Source organism: Staurois parvus, unplaced genomic scaffold (assembly GCF_062004578.1).
Source record: "Staurois parvus isolate SC_StPar_1 unplaced genomic scaffold, SC_StPar_1.0 ptg000288l, whole genome shotgun sequence".
Lineage (NCBI taxonomy): Eukaryota > Metazoa > Chordata > Amphibia > Anura > Ranidae > Staurois > Staurois parvus.
In genome coordinates, this window is record NW_028318084.1 from 2,503,547 (window position 1) to 2,531,478 (window position 27,932).

General features: G+C 43.1%; 1 protein-coding gene across 2 annotated transcripts; it reads left to right on the forward strand.

The window, feature by feature from the left end:
* On the forward strand, positions 1 to 27,932 carry LOC149458309 (uncharacterized). 2 transcript variants are annotated; one of them, XM_089682398.1, is made up of 3 exons: positions 1 to 138; positions 19,803 to 19,921; positions 25,226 to 27,932. In XM_089682398.1, the coding sequence occupies exon 3, from the start codon at positions 25,237 to 25,239 to the stop codon at positions 27,658 to 27,660; it is 2,424 nt and encodes an 807-aa protein (XP_089538524.1). In that variant the 5' UTR covers positions 1 to 138; positions 19,803 to 19,921; positions 25,226 to 25,236; the 3' UTR covers positions 27,661 to 27,932. The 2 variants fall into 2 exon arrangements, with proteins under 2 accessions (XP_089538524.1, XP_089538526.1); XM_089682400.1 differs by lacking the exon at positions 1 to 138 and adding an exon at positions 8,000 to 8,068.

Below are 27,932 nucleotides of genomic sequence, written 5' to 3' on the forward strand. Positions count from 1 at the left end.
ATTGGGGGAGGGAAGCAGCTACGGGATTTCAGGCATACCAAGTCTCGACACTCCTGGAAGTGTCAGAGGTGGAGGAAAAAAGCTAATCGATTTTTGTAATCAGGGAGAAATGCTGTGGGCACAACCAAAGGAAATACGGTGAGTACTCATTGCTTGCTCTAACAGATAGATATATTGAGCCTGTAGCTGCAAAGCATTCTGGGATGTGTAGTCAGGATGGAACAAGGAGACTGGGACTGCCTACTGCCGCACTTCCTTTATGATATTCCTATAAATCTAACAGCAGGATCTGGACACAAGCAAGGATAGAGAGGAAGACCTGGCCAGTGCAGTGTAGGATGAGATCAGACTGGGGTTTCCCATCTACAATGCTGGTTAAATAACGTCTCTCCCCCAGACGAGTAAAGCGACTCATTTTAAGCTCTCCTCTCCTCCCTGGCTGATTCTGTCCTGGACTGGAAGACTCAATCACCATGAAGTGAGAAGGTCTACCAGTTCTGGAACGATGGACAGCCAATAGGTACAGCCGGTGGCAGATCCAGACTGGGCTTTTTAGGCACCTGACCGCACAAGTAAAGCATTGAATGTCCACTGAGTAATGACATTCCCAGCCAAGCATTGAGGGAAACAAGAGAAAGTCGTGTTTATGAAACCTATGACACTTTGTTTCCTTCATCAGGATATTCTCAACTCTGCAGCAAAGGGGAGATGGTAGCCCACTAGCTTCTCTCTAACCACCCTTACAGTTTCATCCATGGAAGCATTGCAGGGTTGCTTTTATTTACTGTTCTGCTTTTTGCATAAAGGGTGTATGGCTACGCGGGATCCCAACTCTCACATTGTGCTCACAGTAAAACGTATTCCCAGAAAACACTCCAGGATCTCAGGCTGTGAGGATGAGGAGTAGGGTGGGAGGGAGAGATCTGTGAGGATGAAGAGTAGGGTGGGAGGGAGAGATCTGTGAGGATGAAGAGTAGGGTGGGAGGGAGAGATCTGTGAGGATGAAGAGTAGGGTGGGAGGGAGAGATCTGTGTGACCAGCAAGGGATTTCCGACACGCGTCCGTATGGGGCATTCTGCAGCGACAGTAGCAAGTGTATGCTCTCGGGTTTTGTATGCAGGAAGATGTGACATTGCAGTGCGCACTGCACAGAATGGGGTTGATTTACTAAAACTGGAGAGTGCAAAATCTGGTGCAGCTTTGCATAGGAACCAATTCGCCTTCCAGGTTTTATTGTAGAAGAAACAATTGAGTACTGTCCGTGATACTTTTTTTTTATTCGCACTAACATACAATTTTGAGGACAAGCTTTCGGGGAATGTCTCCTTCTTCAAAGTCCAATACGGCTACAATCGCCTCAAAAGGGTCCCATTAAGGATTGGCACCTTTTTGGGGAAGCAGGTACCCGAAATTGAAAGGTACTCCCACTTCTGCTGCGATTGCCTAAGCCATTGGTGGGCAACCTTTTTTTTCAACTTAGCCAAATCTCGCCAAAACCACGATTGAAATTTATTTTGAGAGCCACATTTTTAAAACCGAAAATACATCCCCCATATAGTAATTCATCCCCCCTATAGTAATTCATCCCCCATATTGTGTCAATTCACTTACCTTTGCTCCGCGCGTTCCTCTTGCCGTGTTCCTGCGCCGTTCTGGTCTTCAGGGCGGACTGTGAGAGGAGAGGAGTTCGTCACGCTGCCCCGCCTACATCCTGGCTGCCCCGCCTACATCCTGACAGCTGCAGAGTCCTGACTTTTGGGGCGGCCGCCCGAGAGGAGGGAGGGGGGCGGGCGCCCGGCACACAGAAGAGCCGCATTTAAGTTTGTAAAGAGCCGCATGTGGCTCGCGAGCCGCGGCTTGCCGACCACTGGCCTTAACAATCGGAAGCGGAAGTTCTCCTTCCCCCGTAGTCTTCTGGGACAGGTGACAGGTCCCAGAAGACTACGGGGCCATTCAGGAAGCGCAGCGCTACTCGCGCATGCGTAGTGGGCACCCGGCTCTGAAGCCGCAAGCTGTCATAGCCGGTTGCCCACACTGAAGATGCTGGCGCCTGGAACACCAGACGGCTGGTGAAACGGGCTGCGGGGAGGACACCGCGGGATTGAGGGACAGGTGAGCGGCTTTTTTTTTTTTAAAGTCAGCAGCTACAGTTTTTGTAGCTGCTGACTTTTATTTTTTTACAGTGTGAATGGAACTTTGCTTTAACATGCGTGTTCTAACACACCACACAGTGTGAAGCAAGCCTAGGGCTGTATTTATACGCTTTTGTGGTAAGGCTGTTTTTACTTTCCTTCATGTATATTCATTTTCATTCTGTTCATTTACAATAAAATCTACTCATGCTGTAGTGTACCATATCGCACAGATGTGTACACTCTATGCCTTGTTCTGGATTGCCAAAAATTATGGCAGCGCCAAGGGCTCTGAAAGTCCATCTAAAATTTATGGACTACCTTGATGCAACATACAAAATAATATGTGAACACACCACAGCAGTATGAAAGAGTCCTAAAAATCTTATAATTATGAAACAGAAGGGTGCTAAGTAACATTTTCTAAGGGCTCATTCACACCAGGTGGTGGTAAAAACACATGGATGAGCCACAGATTTGCCACCCCACTGACTGCCCACTTAAAGTCTAAAATACAGCCGGAAGGGGTTATTCACATGCTGCGGCCATGATAGAGCATGTTGAGTTGATTGGCATCACCACTTGTAAACTCAGCCATTCAACATTCTAAGGGTTTATGCTGCACCCATGAGCCAAATATGTGGCCAGTGGTGCATTATCCCCATTGTAAATTGCCTCCTGAACAACAGACAGCAACTGCTTAGCCCCACACTGAAAAGCAGATCACTTTCCAGAACATGGGCTACTGTGAACCTAGACTAAGCTTTCACATCAGTCTACATGTTGTTGGTGTCCATTCTTTATGTGGGGGGGGGGGGGGGGAACGGTGATGTCATGTGTGTTTACAATGCAAGCCACTCTTCACTTTTTTCCTTTTCTTGTAACTTTATTGAAATTTTACAAAAAGGGAAAATTGTATCAAATCCACGGCAGCTTACAAATCATATAGCTCTGCCCCTATCACCACCCACAGAACCTCTTTAAATCTATAAAAGTCTAATTGAGAGCAAGCTCCCCATTCTCCATATAAAGCGCAAGATCAAAGACATACAAAAAAGGGTGGGTCCGTATGGTGCCATGGATTAGTGTCAGAAAAGGAAAATTATGGTAAGTAATACAATTTTCCATTTTCCTGATGCCAACATGGCAACATACAAATGATAAATAATGAGCTTAACAGGGAAGGTTACTGCTGCAAACTTAGTCTTTATTAACAAGGACAAGGAAGCCTGAATGGCTCTTTTCCCAAACTCCAGGGAATAAAGGGTTCCCGGATCCACCCTGTAATGTCTTTAAGAACATATGGTGAGATGACCAGCTTGCCACCTTGCAGATGGTTTCTAATAATACTCTGGCATGCGCTGCTCAGGAGGAAAAGAGAGTCCTGGTTAAGTGAGCTCTAACCATTCAGAAGAATCCTTTTCCAGCTGCTCTATATACTTGTTGAATAGTCTTCACAATCCAGGATTAAATAGTTCTGGCTGAAGCTTCCTTTCCCTTAAACCTTCCAGAAGGGTGGATAAAGTTTTTCAGAGTCTGAAGAAAGAAGTAGCTTGGAGATACAAACTCAGAATCTTTCGGATGTCCATCTCTTGTAGGGCAGAATTTGATTCAGCTAGAAAGGCTGGAAGGAACCATTCACTGAAGGGATGGAAAGCGGAGGCCGCTTTAGGAATGAAGTGTTACAAAGGTTTCAGCACGACTTTAACCGGAAAAAAGTGACATAAGGCTCTGCTGACCCCAAGGCGTGGAGCTCGGATACCCTACCACCTGAAGTTATGGCAACCAGGTATGCTGCTGTTAAAGTGATATCCCACAACAAGCAATCTTTTATTGGAGCAAAAAGATTCAAGACTAGCAATAAGTTCCACTGAGGAAGCGTGTTTCTTTCTGGGAGGTGCAGCCTAAGGATTGTCCTCATGAACAGTTCCACAAACAGATCTGTTGCCCTTTTTTTCGAGTGAAGACCGGAATGGATGAAACTGAAACCTTCAGGGAACTCAAACAGAGCCCTAAATCCAAACCAGTCTGTTAGAGGGAGAAGACATGCGAAACACTGTGGTTAATAGGGTCGAATTGGTGCCATGTTGCAAAGGCCATTAATTTATCCCTTTTATTGTATTGATGGAAATGGTTGAGGATTTTCTGAAATTCTGTAAGTTTCTTGTCACTTTGGGGAGAACCCCAGAGCTTGGAGTCACTGGTTTTCAATCTCCAGGCCATTAGGGTCAGCTGAGACTGCTGTGGATGCAGAATTATCCCTTGCGATAGAAGATGTGGAGATATGGGCAGTCTGATTTGGTGGACAGATGCGGAGGTCCATCGCCAGGGCAAACCATGGCCTGCATAGCCAGTGAGGCAGAACTGCAATGACTGTCAGATCCTCCGTTTAACAATCTCCTGAGAAATTTCAGAATAAGAGGGAGAAGGTAGAAGGGTAAAAGGCCAGATGACAGACCCAAGGGTGAGTCAGGGCATCCACCCCCTTCGCCAATAGATGGGGATGACATGACGGGAACCTATTCGCCTTGTAATTGACAAAGGATGTGAACAGATCCAGTGGGAGAGATGACTCCTCCATTGTGCCAGAAAGCCCACTTGGAAAAGCCTGAGCCACCAATGATCCCAATACAGGAGGCCATAGTCCCCAAAAGACTCATGCATTGAGAGGCTTTCATCCCTGGCGAAGCCAGAGCTTGCTGGATTTTTTTTTCTGATACTGGGGAGTTTGAGGTGGCAAAGAGACAGTGGCTGAATGGATATTGAACGGTGAGCCTAGATACATCATATTTTGAATTGGCTCTTCTGGAAGTTCACAATCCAACTGAAGGTCTGTAAAGTGGATAACCGAATTGCCCTCTGTTCCAGTAGCTGGACCTGATTTTGGGCTAGGAGTCATTTGTCATCTAAGTAGTGATGGACTCTTAGAGCTTGTTCCTGCAGTGGAGCCAACACAGCTACTGTATTAAGACCTTGGTGAAGGTTCGGGGAGAGGTGGACAGGACGAAGGGGAGACAGATGAACTGGTAGTGTTTCTCTCCCAATGAGAATCTGAAGAACTTTTAAAATGAGTGCAGGATTGGGATGTGTAGGTATGCGTCCTGTAAGTCTCTGGCTGATTTGTCCTTTGCAGCCATCGGGACTTTCCATCCTTGGATAACAGGCTCGATTTGCTGCCAGTGACCATGGAGATGGCTGCCTCCCAGTTTTTGTTCAAAAAGTGATTTTTTTGTCAAAGGGAAGCCTACAGCAGTTTTTGCTTAGAGGGCAGATTGGCTGCTCAAGGGCTTAGCCACAGGATCCTCTTGACCATTACTGAGCTCAGCATCGCTCTGGATAACGATCTGATGACGGCAATGGTGGCTTCTCATATGAAGTCCACCAAGAGCTTGAAGTCATTGAGTGCCTTGATGACCTGCTCCTTGGGAATCTCTCAATTGCGCACTTCAAATTCTGAGTCCAGACATGCATGGTGCTTGCCACTGAAGTTAGGGCAGTAGCGGGCTTGCAAGCAATACCTGCCACCAGATAGGATTTTTGCAAGTCCATATCTATGCTCCTGTCTAGAACATCCTGAAGCGAAGAGGAGTTCTCCATTGGGAGAGTGACATTCCTCGCTAGTCTCATAACTGCCGCATCCACTGACGGTGGGTTGTCTAGGGCCGCCACATCCTCCTCTGCCAGTGGGTACAGCTTTTGTAAACGATTGGCTGAGGATGACTTTCTCTTTACCTTTTGCCATTCCTCCTGAAACAGGCCCTTAATCTCTGACAAAAGAGAAGTAGTTACCTGTTTTAGAAAAAGAAAGTAAGTTTCGGAGGATGCTTTGGGTCTTCCCATTCTAGGGCTGCCTTAACAGCTTTGAATGGTTGAACCATGCTGAACTTGAAGCCTGAGCATTATTTTTCTCCAAATCAGATGAGGCTGGCTGGAGGAATCACAGCACTGAGCAAACTGTTGGCGCTATATAAATACTGTATAATAATAAATACCCGTCAGTGTCCCGCTGAGCTGGTGTCACCCTGACATGCTAGGTACCTCTCGTCAGAGGAGGTTGTGAAACTTGACTTGGAACTGCTCATCAACCTCCTGGCCTTGGCTGCCTGAGTTAACCATAGAACTCTGCCAGGGAGTCCTGGGCTCTTGTTTGAGCATGGTTGACACATGCTGACTCTCGTACGTTCTGTCTCTGGCAAGATGCCTGAAACAGACTTCACAAACTAATTTGTCCAGCATGGAGTCGGCCCCACATGACCAACATTTATTGCCTTTGGGACATTGAGCCCTCTGAGGGAATGCAGAGTGCTTGACTTGGGTGAACTCTTGCGTCCTGTAGTGGGACTTGCCAGAACTGGAGGAATCACTGTCTGCCCTGGGGATGCCATGGTGGGACGGGATCCTCTGGGACCATCTTGAGTGGGAGCGTGACAGACCACGCTCATCAGGGCAAAATACAGTCTTTTTTTCCCTGTAATCTTACTTATCCAAAGGTGGCCCTTACCCGATATTGTGGTGGTCTTGACTATGACGGTAGGCTCATGCTGATAAAAGGAGGGCATGAGGAGACTGCATGAAATAAAAGGCAAAAAATAAATGGAAAGTGTGTTTTTTTTTTAAAAGATGCACCAAAACGGAACCCCCCTAGACTGGGGAACAGACCAAGATTTTGCCTGATTCTGGGGAAAAAAACAGATGGCATGCCAACTGGCAACACAAGATGCCTAAGGAGCAAGAGGCATCTGATAGAGAGGCTAACTCCCTTTTTAAATAGGGCGCCATTAGCCATTCTCTCCTTGTCTAACTCCTCCCCACAGTCAAAGAGAGGAAAGGCTTTTTCCCTAATCAATGATGGCTGCTGCAAAGTCACGTGTATCGTTCATTTGCAAACTGTTTCAGACTAAGCCAAAATGGCTGCTGGAGACAATCGTACTGCAAGGAAGTTCGGGATTGCCTGGAGAAGCTCCGAAGCCATGCTTGGGCAAAGGGAGGAGGGAGAACATGAAGTGGCAATACCGGATTAAAGAAAGTGGGGAAAAAAAATGGAGCAGACTGGAGACCATAAGAGACAGGGAAAACCCAAATATTATATATAATGTGTATGTATATGTGTGTGTATATATTTTATTTATAATATATATGTGTGTGTGTGTGTGTTACTAAACCCACAACAGTAAAATCAGTCTGTAGATGCAGTAAAGCATGCTTGTTATACTCACTATGGAACCTAAGGGGTTAATCCTCTGCATTGTGTAAAAAGGCTGTTTTGATCCTGACTTTTCTGATCCTCTCCTTCCAGTGTCCCCCTCTTATCTCCTGATAACATATCGTGTGGAGTCACTCTGCACATGCTCAGTTTGTTGTGTATTGCTAGAGAGGGTGTTTTTTCTTCCTTGGGAGAGTGCATGTGCTCAGCACAGGGCCAATCAGCACTCTCCAGACACAGGTGAGGGCTTCTACATCCCCCTACAGCAGAATGAAAACTCCTACAAGATTTTGACCAGTGCTCTGCTGGACACTGATAGCAGTTGGGACAGTCTTGTGACTTCTAATGAGAAAAGGTATTTAGCAGTTTGTATTTACTAAAATAATTGCACTTCCATGATGTGTGTATTGTGGGAGACCAGATCTAGTGAATGCAGAGTCCTGGGTTTAGTAACACTTTAAATCTAATTTACAAAAATGGGACATGTGAATTGGGAAAAAGGAATTCCATTTGGCTCATACAGCAGCAAATGTTTAACCTGAGAATCCCTAACCATAGTAACAATGGAGTTTGTGTAAGATTTCCCCTGTTGATGTTAGGGGAGGGGAGCAGCCGTGGGCTCTCAGGCATGTCAAGCCTCTGACACTCCCAGAAGTGTCAGAGGTGGAGGAAAAGACAACAAGCTCTTTCTGTGAACACGGAGAGCACTGAGGGCACAACATAGGGAGGCACGGTGAGTATTCAATGTATACTTTTACCAGATCTATTGAGCCTGTAAACTATTTACTAAAGCAGCAGAGTCATTGTGCAAAGCACTCGTCAGTAAGAAGATGAAGCTGTCTTCACTTTCAATATCCACTCGTATGCTGGAGAAAATCCTGTCTGTTTCCTTCGCATAACATCGGGTAGTAACAGTGATCTCAGCCTAACCAACCTTCACTTTTCTAGGTGAACAACCTCTGTAATTTGGTGTCAGCGTCTCTTTATGCCTCCATAGCCCCTCCTGTTACTGCAAAGCACTCTGGGATGTGTAGTCAGGAAGGAAGAAGTAGTCCGGGGCTGCCTAGTGGCCAACTTCCATTGTGATATTACTGTTTCAGTGGCAGCGGGGAGTCCAGGAAGGACATGGACAGTGCAGTGTAGGATTCCATAATACTCGACCCTGACTGGATGACATTTACGTTACCAAAAGCAGGTCAAACAATTACTTTCTTTGGTAATCATATGTCACATATCAGTGCTGCGGATCCCCTGCAGCCTTTTTGCAGCCATTGTCTACATGCATGTATTTCTGATGGTGACTTCAGCAGCTAATGTCTGCAAAATGTGTTGAAACAGCCACTTGTAGTCTTCATTTGAAACCCGGATGACAGACATTATTAAGTGTTCTTGCATGGCGACCACTTCCTGTTCTCACATATATATTATTATTATTATAGCCAAATTTACCCCCCTAACTCCTCCCACAGTTTTTACACTACATAGACAGTAATATACCGAAACGTGCGGATTGTTCCCGATTGGTGCGCTATTACTTTGTGGAACGTTTCGCCGAATGGTTCACGAAATATCGGCATTTTTGTGATGAAATTGGTCCCATAGGAATGAATGGCGGAATGTTCAAAACTAGAGTGGGAGCTGACAAAAGCTAGAGTGTGAGCTGAAAAATCAGGACATGATTTCTAAACTTCCATCACTCCCTCATTTTCAAGCCCACCTACACAAATATCTTCTATCAAAACGTTCAGCTATCCCTGCTGCCACTAAAAATGTCCACGGCTAAGCCATAGTCCTGATAGTTTTCACAATATGACCATTTGTTTGCAACTCATGCTGCCCATTGACATTCATTGAAACTCCACTCTAGCCACCTCAAATTTGAAGGGAAATTTTCTAAACTGCGACTGTGCCTTCATTTTTAATATTTCAGAGACATACTATGCATCAAAATGTAGGTCTAGGTCTTGTGATTCTCACAATATAAAGCTCTTCGGTGTAGGATTTATAATTTTTAAACTACAACCGTTTGAAGATGGCAACTGCCAGTGAAGTGAGCAAGTTGGAGCAGTTTGTTTTTAACCGCTCTTCTCTGTCCTTGCTGTAGAGTGAGTTGCCATAGGAACCCAGGTGTGTGAGCAGGCAGCAGAGTGACAAAAGCTAGAGTGTGAGCTGAAAAATAAAAGGTGAAATGCATTTCTCACTCTTATCAAGCTTGCCATGCGCACTTTTTACATTTGATCAATCAATTGGTTAGTGTAATGTTTACTATCTTTACTCCAAACACTCCACACAGTTACTCTGCCCACTCCATAAAGTTACTCCGCCCACTCCAACCTTTTCACAGTTACTCCAGCCACTCCAACCACACAAGTTACTCTGCCCACTTTACCCAGTTACCCCCACCACTCCAACCACACAACAGTTACTCCGCCCACTCCACCCAGTTACTCCGCCCACTCCACCCAGTTACTCCGCCCACTCCACCCAGTTACTCCGCCCACTCCACCCAGTTACTCCGCCCACTCCAGTTGTAGACTACTGGTGGAGGCAAGAACACTTCACACAATTTCCCCAGAAATTGTAGCTTTTCTAATTATTATTATTATTATTATTATTATTATTATTTTTATTATTATTATACAGTATTTATATAGCGCCAACAGTTTGCTCAGCGCTTTGCAATATAAAGACAAAGTATTAGGCTGGGTTCACACCTAGTGTTTTTTAATCCATTTGAATGGGCTGCTCTACGTGAAACTAACGCACCAAAGTAGCACATGTACCCTTTAATGCCCTAGGGCATTAAGCACTGCGCATTTTACAATGCGAGAAAACGTGCGTCTGCTTGCCGTGAATGGCACATGACACGTGACATGTTTTCCGTGAGTTCCATGAAGCATAAAACTATCTTCTTTAGCACGTATTTTTAAAAATGCTTAGGTGTAAATCCAGCCGTAGTGATGTCAGCTCCTCACTGCATGTTTTTTATATTTCAATGGTTTTTATTAAGTTTTAAACCGTATAAAACAGAGGCGACAAAACACGCCCACGCAGGGGCTATCAATTGCACAGATAAAAAAATGCAAAAAAAAAAACAGTGCTCCAATGCCAACAGGCAAAAGGTACGCCCACGCAGGGGCTATCAATGGCACATAAGTTACAAAACATTAATGTAACTGACTATAACAACTAAAGGCAGCTGTCCAGTCACACCAAAAACACAGAGAAAGGAAGAAAAAAAAAACCAAAGAGCAGGGGTCCAAGAGCGCCAATACCGAACGCCATTACATCCCCAGACTAGCCGGGGGGAGCGTGGGAAAGGCATATTGCCACTGCATGTTTTTTAACCCTGTAAATGCCACACCACCACGCTGCAACCACATGCATTGCAGGGTAGTTGCAGTGCGGCCCCATTTTGCTTGAATAGGTTGGGTTTGAAGTCTTTGTACACTCAGATTGGCTGCCTTTGTAGCTTCAGAGGGAAGTTGAGGTGCAAAAATGACTGTTAACCAGGGGCGGACTGACCATTTGGAAACTCGGGCACTGCCCGAGGGCCCGGGGTCAGTAGGGGGCCCCATGAGGTGCCCCCGGTACCTTTTTCATAGGCTTTTTTGAGTTTGGGCAAAGACACAGGGGCCCCATGATCCCCTATTGCCCGGGGGCCCCATGAGTTGTCAGTCCGCCCCTGCTGTTAACATTAGTTTTTTTTGATGCTCTGGCCTGCCTGTTCGCTGTGGTAGATAATACAGGTTGAATCCTAAGGATCACTTGTATGCCAAAAAGACAAAACATAGTCGACTTGCATAAAAGATCCCTGCCCATCTAATGTTCTGTTCTCAATCTGCTCCTAGTGCCACCACCTATCAAACTCGCCCATTGAGATCAACAGCGCTTTACCCCAACCTTGAGCCAAACTCTTAGCGGAACAATCCTGCAATGTGAAATTGCTATTCAGCTATGTAAAAAAAAAAAACTAAACTAAAAACAATTATCAGGATGCAGTGGTAGCGCCTTTTGAACACTTACCAGTTGCTGCTATAATGCCCTCTAAAAAGCAATCCACTGTGGATTGCATTTCAGCGATCAGCAAACTTACCGCCTGTCTGAAGCGCACTATTAGAAGAAGAAATGGGACATAGCCCTTCCAAAATACAGTGCTAACAAAATTAAAGGAAAACTTTGAAAACACATCAGATCTCAATGGGGAAAAATATGCTGGATATCTATACTGATATGGACGGGGTAATGTATTGGGAACGTAATGATGCCCCATCGTTTGATAGAAATGAAAATTATCAACCCAGAGGACTGAATTCAAAGACACCCTGAAAATCAAAGTGAAAAAAAATGATGCATCAGGCTGGTCCATTTTGCTGAAATTTCATTGCAGCAACTCAAAATGCTACTCAGTAGTTTGTATGGCCCCCATGTGCTTGTCTGCATGCCTGATAATGTCGGGGGAGGCTCCTAATAAGACGACGGATGGTGTCCTGGGGGATTTCCTCCCAGATCTGGGCCAGGGCATCACTGAGCTCCTGGACAGTCTGAGGTGCAACTAGGATGGACCAAAACATGCCATCTCGGAGGTGTTCTTTTGGATTTAGGTCAAGCGAGCGTGGGGGCCATTCTATGGTATCAATTCCTTTTTATACTCCAAGAACTGCCTGCATACTCTCGCCACATGAGGCCGGGCATTGTCGTGCACCAGGAGGAACTCATGACCCAATGCACCAGCGTAGGGTCTGACAATGTCTCCAATGATTTCATCCCGATACCTAATGGCAGTCAGGGTGTCATTGTCTATCCTGTAGAGGTCTGTGCATCCCTCCATGGATATGCCTCCCCAGACCATCACTGACCCACCACCAAAACGGTCATGCTGAACCATGTTACAGGCAGCATAACGTTCTCCATGGCTTCTCCAGACTCTTTCACATCTGTCACATGTACTCAGGGTGAACCTGCTCTCATCTGTAAAAAGCACAGGGTGCCAGAGACGGACCTGCCAATTAATGGTGTTCAATGACAAATGCCAATCCAGCTCTATGGTGCTGGGCAGTGAGCACAGCGCCCACTAGAGGACCTCAGGTCACCCTCCATGAAGTCTGTTTCTGATTGTTTGGTCAGAGACATTCACACCAGTGGCCTGCTGGAGGTCATTTTGTAGGGCTCTGGCAGTGCTCATCCCGTTCCTCCTTGCACAAAGGAGCAGATAACGGTCCTGCTGATGGGTTTAGGACATTCAATGACCCTGTCCAGCTCTCCTAGAGTAACTGTCTCCTGGAATCTCCTCCATGCTTTTCATTGTTCTGGAAGACACAGCAAACCCAGCAATGGCACGTATTGATGTGCCATCTGGAGGAGTTGGACTGCCTGTGCAACCTCTGTAGGGTCCAGGTATCACCTCCATGCTACCAGTAGTGACAGTGACCCTAGCCAAATGCAAAAATAGTGAAAAACTGTCAGAAAAGATGAGTAGGGAAAAAATGTTGGTGGCCTCCACCTGTAAAACCATTCCTGTTTTGGGGGTCATCTCATTGTTGCCCATCTAGTGCACCTTTTGTTCATTACATTAACACCAAAGCAGCTGAAACTGATTAACAACCACCTCTGCTACTTAACTGACCAGATCAATATCCCAGGAGTTTAATTGACTTGATGCTAGACTCTGATTAACCACTTGCCTACCGGGCACTTATACCCCCTTCCTTACCAGGCCAATTTTCAGCTTTCAGCGCTGCCGCACTTTGACAATTGCGCGGTCATGCAAACATTGTACCAATATGAAATTTTGATCATTTTTTTCTCACAAATAGAGCTTTCTTTTGGTGGTATTTAATCGCCACTGGGTGCTTTACTTTTTGCGCTATAAATAAAAAAAGTGCAAAAAATTTGAAAAAAAATTGTGGGTCCCCCCCACTGACACCAACGATGGGGCACTATTCCTCCCCCCCACTGACACCGATGGGGCACTATTCCTCCCCCCCACTGACACCAACGATGGGGCACTATTCCTCCCCCCCACTTACACCAACGATGGGGCACTATTCCCCCCCCCCCCACTGACACCAATGATGGGGCACTATTCCACCCCCCACTGACACCAATGATGGGACACCATTCCTCCCACTGACACCAATGTTGGGACACCATTCCTCCCACTGACACCAATGATGGGGCACTATTCCCCCCACTGATACCAATGATGGGGCACTATTCCTCCCACTGACACCAATGATGGGGCACTATTCCTCCCACTGATACTAATGATGGGGCACTATTCCTGCCACTAATGCCAATGATGGGGCACTATTCCTGCCACTGATACCAATGATGGGGCACTATTCCTCCCACTGATACTAATGATGGGGCACTATTCCTGCCACTAATGCCAATGATGGGGCACTATTCCTGCCACTGACACCAATGATGGGGCACTATTCCTCCCACTGATACCAATGATGGGGCACTATTCCTGCCACTGATACCAATGATGGGGCACTATTCCTCCCACTGACACCAATGATGGGGCACTATTCCTGCCACTGATACCAATGATGGGGCACTATTCCTGCCACTGATACCAATGATGGGGCACTATTCCTCCCACTGACACCAATGATGGGACACTATTCCTCCCACTGATACCAATGATGGGGCACTATTCCTCCCACTGATACCAATGATGGGGCACTATTCCTCCCACTGACACCAATGATGGGACACTATTCCTGCCACTGGTGTGCATTGGAAGAGGGGTAGTCTTATACGGCGAGTATAGCTCAAACACTAAATTTTAGCAGGAAAAGTAGGGGGGTCGTATTATACGCCGGCAAATACGGTACGTTTTTCTACACATTTTTCTACATATTTACTTTTATACTTTATTACTATTTCTTTCTTCATATTTATTAATGTTTAGTATGAATACATATGTTGTGTGAATATTTTCTGCCTGCTGGGCTTTGTGGTACTTTAAGAAATCCTTGCTTAACCACTTGCCTACCAGGCACTTATACCCCCTTATTTACCAGGCCAATTTTCAGCTTTCAGCGCTGCCGCACTTTGACAATTGCGCGGTCATGCAACATTGTACCAATATGAAATTTTGATCATTTTTTTTCTCACAAATAGAGCTTTCTTTTGGTGGTATTTAATCGCCACTGGGCGCTTTACTTTTTGCGCTATAAATAAAAAAAGTGCAAAAAATTTGAAAAAAAAAAAAGTTTATTTGTTTTTTTTATAACATTTTTCAAACAGGTATTTTTTCTCCTTCACTGATGTGCGTTGATGAGGCAGCACTGATGGGCACTGATAGGCAGCACTAAAGGGCACTGATAGGCAGTACTAATGAGGTGGCACTGATAGACAGCACTAATTAGGGGTCACGGATAGGCGGCACTGATATGCAGCACTGATAGGCGGCACTGATAGGTGACACTGATTGTGGGTACTGATAGACGGCACTGACTGGCATCACTGCTGGGCACTGACTGGCGGCACTGACTGGCACAACCGCTGGGCACTGACTGGTGGCACTGACTGGCTGCACTGGTGGGTGGGCACAGGTGGGTGGCACTTCTGGGCACAGGTAGGTGGCACTACAGAGTGGCACAGGTGGGTGCACTGCTGGGCACAGGTGGGTGCACTGCTGGGCACGGGTGGGCGGAGCTAGTGGGCTCACTGCTGGTCAGAACTTGCGGGTGTCACTGCTGGGCACTGATCATCAGTGCTCTGATGATCGGTGCCGATCCCCGCTCTGACAACTGCCGGTTCTCGGCAGTACATTCCTCACGATCTGACAGCGTGAGGAAAGTGCAGCCGAGAACCGGCACTTGCATTTCCCTGTGATCAGCGTGTCATTGGACACTGCTGATCACGTGGTAAAAGGCCGCTGTGATTGGCCTTTTACCACATCACGTGATCAGCTCTCTCCGCAGGAGAGCGCGTTCTGGGAGGACGTCATATGACGTCCACCCAGAACTGGCCGGCCGCGGTGAAGCCGTCATTCGGCTATGCGCGGTCGGCAAGAGGTTAAAGTGTTCCTTTATTTTTTATTGATCAGTGTATGTGATCCCTACATCTTTGAGCATTTCAGATACACTTTATTATGTATAAAGTGAACACTCCCACCACTGTCATGGCATATAAGGCCTCATTCACATTTGTTTTTTTGTCTAGTCAGCAGATTCTTGTGGCAGGAATTTTCATGTATCTGCACATCCAGAGGTTACCTTTGTCTTGGCACGAATGATTGCCCCTGGATACAAAGTGCCTGCATCCAGGACCATTGATCTGTCTCTCCCACAGGTAACTGATGGATGTGTGGATACATGGGAATAGCAGGGACAGTTAAGGCTTCTGTCAGCCTGTTATTGCTTTGTACAAGCTGAGCAGCCATTGGCATACCTTTTTTATATTGTAGCGATTGCTCATTTGTAGCTTGTATACAGTATTGACTGCCTATTTGTAGTCTGTATATTATGATTGCTATTAGTAGCCCATATATTTTAATGACTGCCCATGTGTTGCCATGTGTTGCCAATATTCTATCAGGATTGCCATTTTGTTTGCCTATGTATTATCAGAGCAACACTGTATAAATCAAAACATTTGTACTCTACAGTAATAGTGTCCGTGTGCCCATGCTTAGCATACATGTACTTCACCATCCGGTGAAGTACCAAGAAACCCTGCCCCCAACATGCTGATGTCACTGGGCAGTCTAGGCTTGTCAGTGACATCACGCTGCACAAATCACATCTGCGTCATTTACAGGGTTCACCAGGCTTGACCTCCCCACCGGAATGCAGCTCCACCCATAAGGCCAGGCAACCGTAATGCCCACATCCAACAGGGAAAACGGAACTGAACATCCAGGGGGCAAACCCAGACCACAATGCCCACAAAGTAGTGCAGGGACAGATGGGAAAAAAAATAGGTCACCTTGAGCACCACCCACATGTAAATGTGCCCGAGCAGCCTAGCAGAGCCCAGGAACACCTTTTAGCACACACAATACACAATGACATAAGAACTGGATGACACAAGTGTAAAAATTAGTGTTAATAGATGAGATACAAAAACAAAAAACACCTTTTATGGGGCTTTTAAGGCAGCTATGACAATTGTGTGTATTTAAATAAAAGGCTAGTATGCCAAATTTATTACAACAAATCCACAGAGTATATAAATACATTACATACACGAAAAACTGTATCAATGTTATTACATAAACATGGCTAAAATTATTAACTCCATGTGTCCATAATATATGAAAAACTGTAGTATGCCTGTCATGGCTTAACTTTTTGTAAAAGCATCGGGACAAAACCCAGCACATTTCGGGGAAAAAAAGCCTTCTTCAGGGTATAAAACAGAGGTATGCTGTGTCTAGGAAGCAATCACAGTATTAAGTATATCACTGCAAATGACAACCCTAACCAGAAGAAACTAATGGGGTTTTAACCATTTCAATACCGGGCAATTTTACCCCTTCCTGCCCAGGCCAGTTTTCAGGTCTCAGCATTCTCACACTTTGAATGACAATTGCGCGGTCATACAACATTGTACCCAAACTAAAATTTTATCATTTTCTTCACACAACTAGAGCTTTCTTTTGGTGTTATTTAATCACCACTGGGGTTTTTATTTTTTGCTAAATTAACAAAAAAAGACCAAAAATCTTGAAAAAAACACATTTTTCTTTGTTTCTGTTTATAAAGTTTGCAAATAAATGTTCTTCATAAATTTAGGCCGAGATGTATTCTGCTACATGTCTTTGGTGAAAATAACCCAAATTAGGATGTATTATTTAGTTTGTAGGAAAGTTATAGAGTTCACAAACTATGGTATAGATCTGAATATTGATCAATCCTGAAGTACTGACAGCCAATCTAATTTCTTGAGGTCCAAGAATGTCAGAACAGTACAGATATCCCCCAAATGTCAGAACAGTACAGATATCCCCCAAATGACCCCTTTTTGCAGAGTAGACAGTCCGACGTACTTCATAAGAGGAATGGCGAGTTTTTTGAAGTTGTATTTTTTTTGTCATTTTTCGGAAAATTAAAAAATTTAAAAAATTAGTTTCACTATTTTTTTTTTTTTTTTTGCATTGTCACCAGTGCAGTACAGCATCATCATATAACTGGCATGGCGGTGATCAGGGACACTGACTGGTGACCGTATGGGGAAAATAAAAAAAAAATAAAAAAAAAAAAAATATATATATATATATATATATATATATATATATATATATATATATATATATATATATATATATATAATATAATTTTTTTTTCTTTTTTAAGTTTTTTTTTTTTTTTTTTCATATATCACTATGACCAAAGTAGTACAATGTTACCATAGTAACATTGTACTACTTTGGGGAAGTGATCAGTATTTTTTTTTTTTTACACAATTTGCTTATAGCAAAGAATTACTTTGCTATAAGCAAGCATTTACCTGAATGACATCGATTCATTCAGGGTTTTTTTTTTTTTTTTTTTTTTTTTTTTTTTTTTTTTTTGTGCTTAGCTGTGATTTGGCCACAGCTAATCACATGACATGTGCATGTGATTAGCTGTGACCATTCACAGCTAGACACTAGTATACAATGGATGGCATGAATGAAGCCAAACATTGTATACAACTGTCATCTGTCATGTGACCTGCTGTGATTGGTCACAGCAGGTCACATGGTACCGGCAACGGGGACCGATACTCAGATCTGTCATCGGCCGTGTCCGAGGTACACGGCCGGTGACAGATCACGCCGCTGCGCGGCTCTGCAGGAGCAGGATCTGCGCATGTGCGGGAGGATGCCATATGGTGTCCACCCGGAACGCTGATGACATTTGCCGGCCGCCATTTGGCCATAGGGCGGGCGGCAAATGGTTAAAGGTACCATACAAGGAAAAAAAAATCAAAAAGTTTTAAACAATTACCACTTTATTGATTAAACATGAGCCACCATAATGGTGGAACATGAAAAATAGACATATAATCCTTTAAAACGCATACTGTGCTTAACCACAATGAACAAACAATGCTACAGAGAGTAGCCTATTGATGTAGCCGTATGACAGACATAATTGGTACAGATTGATACTTTGCTGATTGCTCCAACGCGTTTCACAGGATGCAGCCCGCTTCTTCAGGGAGACAAAGTATATATTTCTGAAATTAAACAAAAGTAGGCCCAAAGACATATCGTTCATATGTATGTACATAGCACATTACAATGATATTAAATATAACATGAACACTATCTATCAGCATTTATCAGTTGGTGATATTAGTAACTTTATATAAAGCCATTGAAAGCAAACCGAGCATCTGATTCAGACATGATTCCACCTGATTAGCAGATATTGATATCTGTGGCTGAGGGGTGCTCCCCATTTATGGAGATGAAACCCAGCGTCTGGTGATGTCTATGCGTTCCACACTTCAGGCTGTAATTGACTGCAAAGGATTTGCAACCAAGTATTAAAAAGTGAAAATTTGATTTATGATTATTCTGTCCCATTACTTTTGGTCCCTTAACAAGTGGGAGGCACATATGCAAACTGTTGTAATTCCTACACCGTTCACCTGATTTGGATGTAAATACCCTCAAATTAAAGCTGACAGTCTGCAGTTAAACCACATCTTGTTTTTAATTTCAAATCCATTGTGGTGGTGTATAGAGCCAAAAATGTTAGAATTGTGTCCATGTCCCAATATTTATGGACCTGACTGTACATCTAACTTTTTTTTTTAGCACGACAATGTGGTAGTGAGCCTGGTTCCAACCAATAACGAAAATGTACACCTAGGTAGAATTCCCCTGGAGGTAGACAAAGGCTGCTGCAAAGCACCTTGAAAGGCATAGGAGTATAAAATGAATAGCCAGCAAATCGTTCTCCCAATAAAAGTACTTTATTCATGAAGGGTACAATGTGCAGGTTACAGCAGCTTACGCGTTTCGGTAAAAGTATTCATAGTCATTGGTTCCAACCAATCTATCTCTTCACTTTCATATTTTGGTTGTTCTCCAGGATTCCACCTATGGTAGAGTTTTCCCTTTTCCTAGCTATGTTAATTGGTCACATGACCCATAGAGTAGAAGTGGGTCTTTCCCAAAATAGCTTGCATTCAATCATATTTTTTTTCCCTGGCATTATCCAGTCGGCTAAATCCTGAGATAAACTGAAATTCTTAGACAATAATGCCAAAGCCAGGGGTATGAGATAATAATTAATTGCAATAGTTACCACTTTTCATTTTGGAAAACAGTTATAGGGTGCATTACCATAAAACATTTTTTTTTTTTCCAATTTGTTTTTTTAAATTACATATTTTAAAGAGTTATGTCTTTTCTAACATGCAAAATAACCATTTACGCCATCACTTCTACCTGTGTTGATGGCAGTGGTGAATTGGAATTGGTAATGCCAATCTCTGTTCTATCCTTACAGAATTATTGGAAGTTTAAAGTTCCTGAAGTGACTTTGGGTAACGCAGACAACTATCATTTTTTGAGGCTGCGTCCAGATTGGACAAGAAAAACACTTTGCTCCTCTGCTTACAACTAAAGGTAACCAAATGCTTTGACAACGTGATCCACTGCTATTTCATTTTATGTCCATCTTCCCTTTTTGTATTACATATCCTTTAAAAGCATTAATATAAATTGTGGTATTTCACAGTGATGTCATTACTTTAGCATCAAAAACGTGTGTTTGTATCCATACCGCTTCCTGAAACATCGTTTATTATTGGCGTTCTTCAAGGTGATCCTTTTAGTGGCTATTTCCAAAAGTGCATTATCAAATATGCAGTAAATTTCAATACACTTAGGGGCCCTATTTATGACAGAATGGACATCACTCTATGTAGACTGCAGGATATTTCAATAAACCCTCCAAAATTTGACTTTGTGGTGCTTTGAAGGATATATTTTGCATAACTCTTCAGAGAACACTTCCGGATTGTAGGAGAATCCTGTCATATGACCTGTCAAAGTAATGCAGCAGAGTTTTGTCCCCCTCTCTGAACTTCTTACCCTATTCATTAAAATAAATGGGACTTCAGTTACTTAACCTCCCTGGCGGTATGATTCTTTCCGATTTTTTTTGGTGCTGAAAGCGGTACCTTTTTTTTTTGCATGGAAATATGTAGTTTTTTATTGTAGGCTGTAATTTTTAGGAATAACTCACTGAAATCTGTCCGAACAAGAGTCTAGTAAACATCCCGGGTATAATAAAACTTGAAACCCGAAATCATAAATTATAATTTAATGATCATAAAAAATAATATAATAAATTTAATTCAATAATATAATCAAACCAAAAACACTGAAATTTGAAATATAGCGCCAAGTTCGCACATCGCTGAGCAAAGTCGCAGAATCGTTTTCAGTGTCTGATGAGGAATTTCCCCCACCAATCATTATCACTCAATTCTGCAAGTGGTTCTGATTTACTATCGCTGTTCTCTAGCCGGTCTAAAACCGCTTTTGACGTAAAGGGACGCTTTTTGGACGCAATGGACTTTTCTAAGTTTCCAGGCAGAAAGAACAGTCAAAATGCAGGCAGGGCACCGGACAAAGCAGTAGGGACAAAATGTATGTGAAATGCATTGAAACAGCAAAAATGAAATTTTTTTAAAAATTTCAAATTTTCCCACCGGTTCCGGCACCCGTACGTCCCGACGTCACAGGGACCGGAACACGGAAGCCAGATGCCGGCATCGGCCGGAGGAGCTGGCCGGGGACGCTGCAGGGGACACATCGCGGGAGCGAAGGACAAGGTAAGTGCTGCAGGGACCCCCTGAGCAACGCCACATGGTAAGCCCGAGTGTAGCTCAGGGTTACCGCTTTTGGTACTCAAATTTTACCCCGAGCTACACTCGGGAATACCGCTAAGGAGGTTAAGAGCCAGCAAGTGAAGCAGGAGGCACAACTGTTTGGGTGATTTTTTTTTTTTTTTTCTTAGGGCTTGCTTACACTTATGGTGCTCTTTGAAAAGTGATCTATAATGAATTGCTGGTAAGATGGCATTTTAAAAGTGGTGAGGCAAAATGCCATCTCCCCCACCTGTGGGTTTAGCTATACTGCTGCTTCATAACTGGGCCCTGAAGGGTACGCCCACCACTAGGCCCAAACTATGTATCTGGGATATTCTTTTTACACTTTAAACTCCGGAAAAGCAGGGACTCCATGTCTTATTCATTTATTTATTTTTGCGTGGGGTTCCCCTTAAAACCTATACCAGACCTGAAGGGCCGCCACACCCCACAATTTGTATTCCTTTTTTTTTTTTTTTTTAACCACATGCCGCCCAGCCACTGTATAAATACGGCGGCAGGGCGGCACGGCTGGGCAAAAGCACGTTTTAAAACGTGTGTTTTGTGAACAGGTAGGGGGCGCGCGCCCGCCCTACCTGTTTCCCGCCGATCACAGCCGCAGATGTTAGTCGCCGGGTCACAGCCGGTCGTTACCGACTATGTCCCGGCGATCGGCGGCAAATCGCTGACATAGAGCACAGCTGCAGTAGCTGTGCTTTCTGTCAGTTCCCTGACAGCTGCAGGACACGCTGATCAGGACAGAAGAGTTTCTCTCTCCCGATCAGCGTGTCCCTGTGCAGTACACCCCCCCTCACACAGTTAACCCTTTCAGGAAATAAAAAGTTAACCCCTTCCTCCCCAGTGCCATTAGTACAGTGTCAGTGTTTTTTTTTTTTTTTTTTTGCACTGATCACTGTATTGGTGTCACTGGGGATGTCAGTGACCCCAAGTCAGTACCCCCCAATGTCAGAATGTCTGCCGCAGTGCCGCCATAAGTCTGATCGCCGCCATAAGTCGCTGATTGCCGCAATTATTAGTATAAAAAAAAACTAAAAATCCCAGTATCTTTCCCGCCATTTGTAAAAGCTATAACTTTCACGTAAACCAATTAATTTACATGTATTGGGTTTTTTTTTAGCAAAGACATGTCGCAGAATGCATTTTGGCAGAAATTTATGACTAAATTTGATTTTTACATTTTTTTTTTTACTGGACATGTTTATAGCAAAAAGTCCAAAATATAGTTTTTTTTTGTTTTTTTTTCCTCAAAATTGTCAGCCTTTTTTTTTTTTTTTTTTTTTTTTTATAGCGCAAAAAATAAAAAAAGCACAGGCGATCAAATACCACCGAAAGAAAGCTCAATTTGTGGGAAAAAAAGGATGTAAACTTCATTTATGTACCGTATTGCATGACCGCGCAATTGTCCGTTAAATTAGCGCAGCGCTGTATAGCAAAAAAATGGCGTAAATTGCAGTATCTATACCATAGTTTGTAGACGCTATAACTTCCACACAAAGCAATCAATATACACTTATTGGGATTTTTTTTACCAAAAACATGGAGCAGAATACATTTTGGCCTAAATTTATAACCAAACTGAGTTTACTATATATTTTTTATAGCTGAAAGTAAAAAATATTGTTTTTCTTCAAAATTTTTGGCCTTTTTTTGTTTATAGCGTGAAAAATAAAAAGCGCACAGGTGATCAAATACCACCAAAATAAAGCTCTATTTGCATGAAAAAAAGGACGTAAATTTAGTTTGGGTGCAGCATTGCATGACCGCGCAATTATCAGTTGAATTAGTGCAGCGCCGAGTAGCAAAAAGAGGCGTGGTCATTAAGGGGGGTAAATCCTCAGGAGGGCAAGTGGTTAACTATACCCTGCCACTTTGTTTACCTTGCTGAGGATTCCTGACCAGTAAATAAGGCCAGGTGATGTCACTGGTTGGTATGGATCCAACTCATCCTTGACAGTAGAAGAAAGAAGTTTGTTACGGTAGCAGGAGAAAAACCCTGCGCTATAAATGTTAGTCTCCTGCCAAATGGCCTAAAAGTGTGATGTTTAGACAAATCAATTGAACTTGTGTTTGAATCGAACTGGGAGTTTTGTTCATGTCACCTATGTGTAGGTAAATATTTTTGTATTTATATATTGGGACACATGTCCAATTCTGATGCAATGGAAAAAACAAAACAAAATATCTTTTGTTTAAATGTATTTATACTTTGTTTTTCGGGTAAACTTTTATTTTTGCAAGTAACTCCATAGGCATAGTCTGTTACCTTTTCAAGTAAGCCTGTATATACAGTCAGGTCCATAAATATTGGGACATGGACACAATTGTAACATTTTTGGCTCTATACACCACCACAATGGATTTGAAATAAAACGAACAAGATGTGCTTTAACTGCAGACTGTCAGCTTTAATTTGAGGGTATTTACATCCAAATCAGGTGAATGGTGTAGGAATTACAACAGTTTGCATATGTGCCTCCCACTTGTTAAGGGACCAAAAGTAATGGGAAAATTGGCTTCTCAGCTGTTCCATGGCCAGGTGTGTGTTATTCCCTCATTATCCCAATTACAATGAGCAGATAAAAGGTCCAGAGTTCATTTCAAGAGTGCTATTTGCATTTGGAATCTGTTGCTGTCGACTCTCAAGATGAGATCCAAAGAGCTGTCACTATCAGTGAAGCCATCATTAGGCTGAAAAAACAAAACAAACCCATCAGAGAGATAGCAAAAACATTAGGCGTGGCCAAAACAGTTTGGAACATTCTTAAAAAGAAGGAACGCACCGGTGAGCTCAGCAACAGCAGAAGACCCGGAAGACCACGGAAAACAACTGTGGTGGATGACAGAAGAATTCTTTCCCTGGTGAAGAAAACACCCTTCACAACAGTTGGCCAGATCAAGAACACTCTCCAGGAGGTAGGTGTATGTGTGTCAAAGTCAACAATCAAGAGAAGACTTCACCAGAGTGAATACAGAGGGTTCACCACAAGATGTAAACCATTGGTGAGCCTCAAAAACAGGAAGGCCAGATTAGAGTTTGCCAAACGACATCTAAAAAAGCCTTCACAGTTCTGGAACAACATCCTATGGACAGAGGAGACCAACATCAACTTGTACCAGAGTGATGGGAAGAGAAGAGTATGGAGAAGGAAAGGAACTGCTCATGATCCTAAGCATACCACCTCATCAGTGAAGCATGGTGGTGGTAGTGTCATGGCGTGGGCATGTATGGCTGCCAATGGAACTGCTTCTCTTGTATTTATTGATGATGTGACTGCTGACAGAAGCAGCCGGATGAATTCTGAAGTGTTTCGGGAATATTATCTGCTCATATTCAGCCAAATGCTTCACAACTCATTGGACGCTTCACAGTGCAGATGGACAATGACCCAAAGCAGACTGCAAAAGCAACCAAAGAGTTTTTTAAGGGAAAGAAGTAGAATGTTATGCAATGGCCAAGTCCATCACCTGACCTGAATCCGATTGAGCATTTCACTTGCTGAAGACAAAACTGAAGGGAAAATGCCCCAAGAACAAGCAGGAACTGAAAACAGTTGCAGTAGAGGCCTGGCAGAGCATCACCAGGGATGAAACCCAGCATCTGGTGATGTCTATGCGTTCCAGACTTCAGGCTGTAATTGACTGCAAAGGATTTGCAACCAAGTATTAAAAAGTGAAAGTTTGATTTATGATTATTATTCTGTCCCATTACTTTTGGTTCATAACAAGTGAGAGGCACATATGCAAACTGTTGTAATTCCTATACTGTTCACCTGATTTGGATGTAAATACCCTCAAATTAAAGCCGACAGTCTGCAGTTAAAGCACATCTTGTTCGTTTCATTTCAAATCCATTGTGGTGGTGTATAGAGCCAAAAATGTTAGAATTGTGTCGATGTCCCAATATTTATGGACCTGACTGTAGGTGTAATATTAAAAATCCTTTTTTCTTTGCTGTTTGATGTAATCCATCTAATTTTACTGCAGCTATTTATAACTTGTTGACAATCTATGCAATTGTTTCTGTATTCTGCAGATACCATCATCATGCCCAAGTGTATTATAACCAAGTGCCCTCACAAGACTGGAGGAAAATGTACTACTCCAAATGGTGTCATTTTGCATGGATTTCCAAATTCAATTGAGAGAATAAAACAATGGCTTCTGCAGACGGGACAATCATTTGAACATTTGGACGAGATTTCAGACATCATCCTGGAGGGGAAGCGTAGTGATTTGTACCGCTTGTGTTCCACTCACTTTGTTGAAGACAGCTATGTTAATACAGGTAAACGAAAAAAACTGAAGTGCACGGCTGTACCCACTATTTTTCCAGAACCAGCGGAAGGTAGATCACTGATTGAGGAATTTAACATTCTTGAATCAAAAAATCGGGAAAACCAAACTGATGGTGATGGTTCTGCTTGTTTCCTTTGTGGTATGTTACCAAACAGTGCCTCTAATAGAATAATGCATGACCAGTCCACCCAAACAGAATCTTCCATCTGGAGTCCGACAGTACCACAAGTAGAACATATTTACCTTGTCACTCATTCTGCCCAAAATTTGGAAATGGCAAAATCTCAGGAAGCTGCATGCCCTAATCTTGGCGCACGATTGCCTTTTGAATGCATGGAAGGACCATCAAATGAGGATGGCGTTAGAGCATTGTTGATAGATCCTCTAAGTGCATTCATTGAGTTTAGTATCCCACAGCCGTCTTCACAGGTTGAAGAAAAGCATACGCAAGGTAACATTCTCACGTTTACACTAGGTGCTGGGACAAAATTAGAAAAAAATGTAGATCAAAGACAAGATGAAGTCTACAAACCATTGCAGGAAAGTGGTTATGTTTCAGAAAAAAGTGCCCAGAAATCATTTTTAGAGGACGAGCAATGCAAGGCCAATTTTGCAGATCCTATAGCAGACATGGTGAATGAATCCAAATATATAGTGTTTGAGCAATGTTTGAATAATCTACTTCGCAAAGTAAAGTGTCAAGATCCAAGTGGTTGCAGTAAAGTTGTTCATAAATACAACAAAGAATTTCATGGGTCAGCAGTTGTTATTCGTGGGATTTGTGAAAATGGACACTACTTTCGCATCTGGGAAAGTCAACCCAAAATCAACCGCTTTTATGCTGGGAACATTCTGCTTGCAGCAAGTCTACTGACAACTGGCCAAAACTTCCAGAAAATTCAGGCATTTCTTCAATGTCTTGGAGTTCGCCACATTTCAGAAAAAAAATTCCACCAATATCAGAGGCGTTTTATATTTCCATCGATCCATGACTTCTGGAAAGCACAACAATATCAGTTGAAAAACCAATTGCAAGACACACCAATAGCTATCTGTGGTAAGGGGCAATGTGATCGTTCCAGGCACAATACCAAATCTTGTGTGTACACAATGATGGACATGATATCTGACAGAATCTTAGATTTGGAGGTTGTGCAGGGCCCTCAATACACTTCCTCCATTGCGATGGAGGCTCGTGCATTTGATATTTGCATGACCCGAGCACTGTCGCATGGACAGGAGATTGCTTTTTTTGCTTCTAAGAGGCACATCAGTGTGAGGCAGCGTATGAGGACAAAATACAAAAACGTTTCTCACCAGTATGATGTTTGGCATTATGCAAAACGTCTGAAAAGAAAATTAACGTTTGCCTCCTGTGGACGCAGTGGTATAGGCATAAAACCATGGATATCCAAAATTCTTAAACATTTCTGGTGGAGTATTCAGACCAGTAAGGGCAATGCAACTCTACTGAAAGAAAAATGGTTGTCTCTTCTAAAGCACATACAAAATATCCACACGTGGCATGATGGTGTGCTTTATCATAAATGCGCTCATCCGGTGTTATCTGAGGAAGCATACTCTGGAACTTTATGGTTGAAAGAAGGCACGGTTGCATATGATAAAGTTTCTGAAATCATATGCAACCCTGAGCTCATGGAAGATCTAGATCACCTAGTGTGGAATTGCCATATGGCTGCGCTAGAGGTCTTCCATAGCAATGCTCTGAAATTTCGCACTAAATGTGCTCGGATTTCTATCGATGCCTTGGAAGCCAGAACAAAGCTGGCGGCAATAAGTCACAACCACAACATTGATCGAATTTCAGTAATTGGTCGACGATCTGCATCTGCAATAACCCCTTTAGGAACTAAGCTGTCTACACTGAATTTAAGGAAAAAATGGCTACCGCACACCTCGAAGGAACCAGTGACAAATACTTATCTTGGCTCTATCCTACAGGACACTCTCAGAATGGCAGAGGGCACTAAGACAAGTACTTGGGTTCCAAAAGGACCTTTGATGGCTCCAAGCACAGTTCAAATAGAGAAACCAGAAAAATCTGATGCTACACAGTTTTCTAGAATGATTTCCAGAAAAAAAAGGAGGTCAACAGCAGACCAAGAAGAATTTGGTGGTTCCTCAGAGTTTGAATCATATTTTGCCTTGTAATAGTACAAAGACATTTATGGTTTTCTTCAGACCATTTTACATTGATAGCAGCCACCACTTCAGATTGTAAAGCTAATGTAGCAAACTATTGACAACTTCCATTTGCAGTTTATTGTATGTTGTCATATCTTCACCTTTTTTTTACAGGTCAATTTTTGTTTTAGTCTTTATTTGAATTACTGTAGTATGTCATATGTTTGATGCTTCGTTTAATATGATTGTTGTTAATAGCTATACCTTTTGTTTGGGTGTTTGTAATAAAAAATTTTTGT

What these genes read in the sequence shown, in the direction of transcription:
- LOC149458309 (XM_089682398.1), top strand. Translation starts at nt 25,237, where the DNA reads ATGCCCAAGTGTATTATAACCAAGTGCCCTCACAAGACTGGAGGAAAA.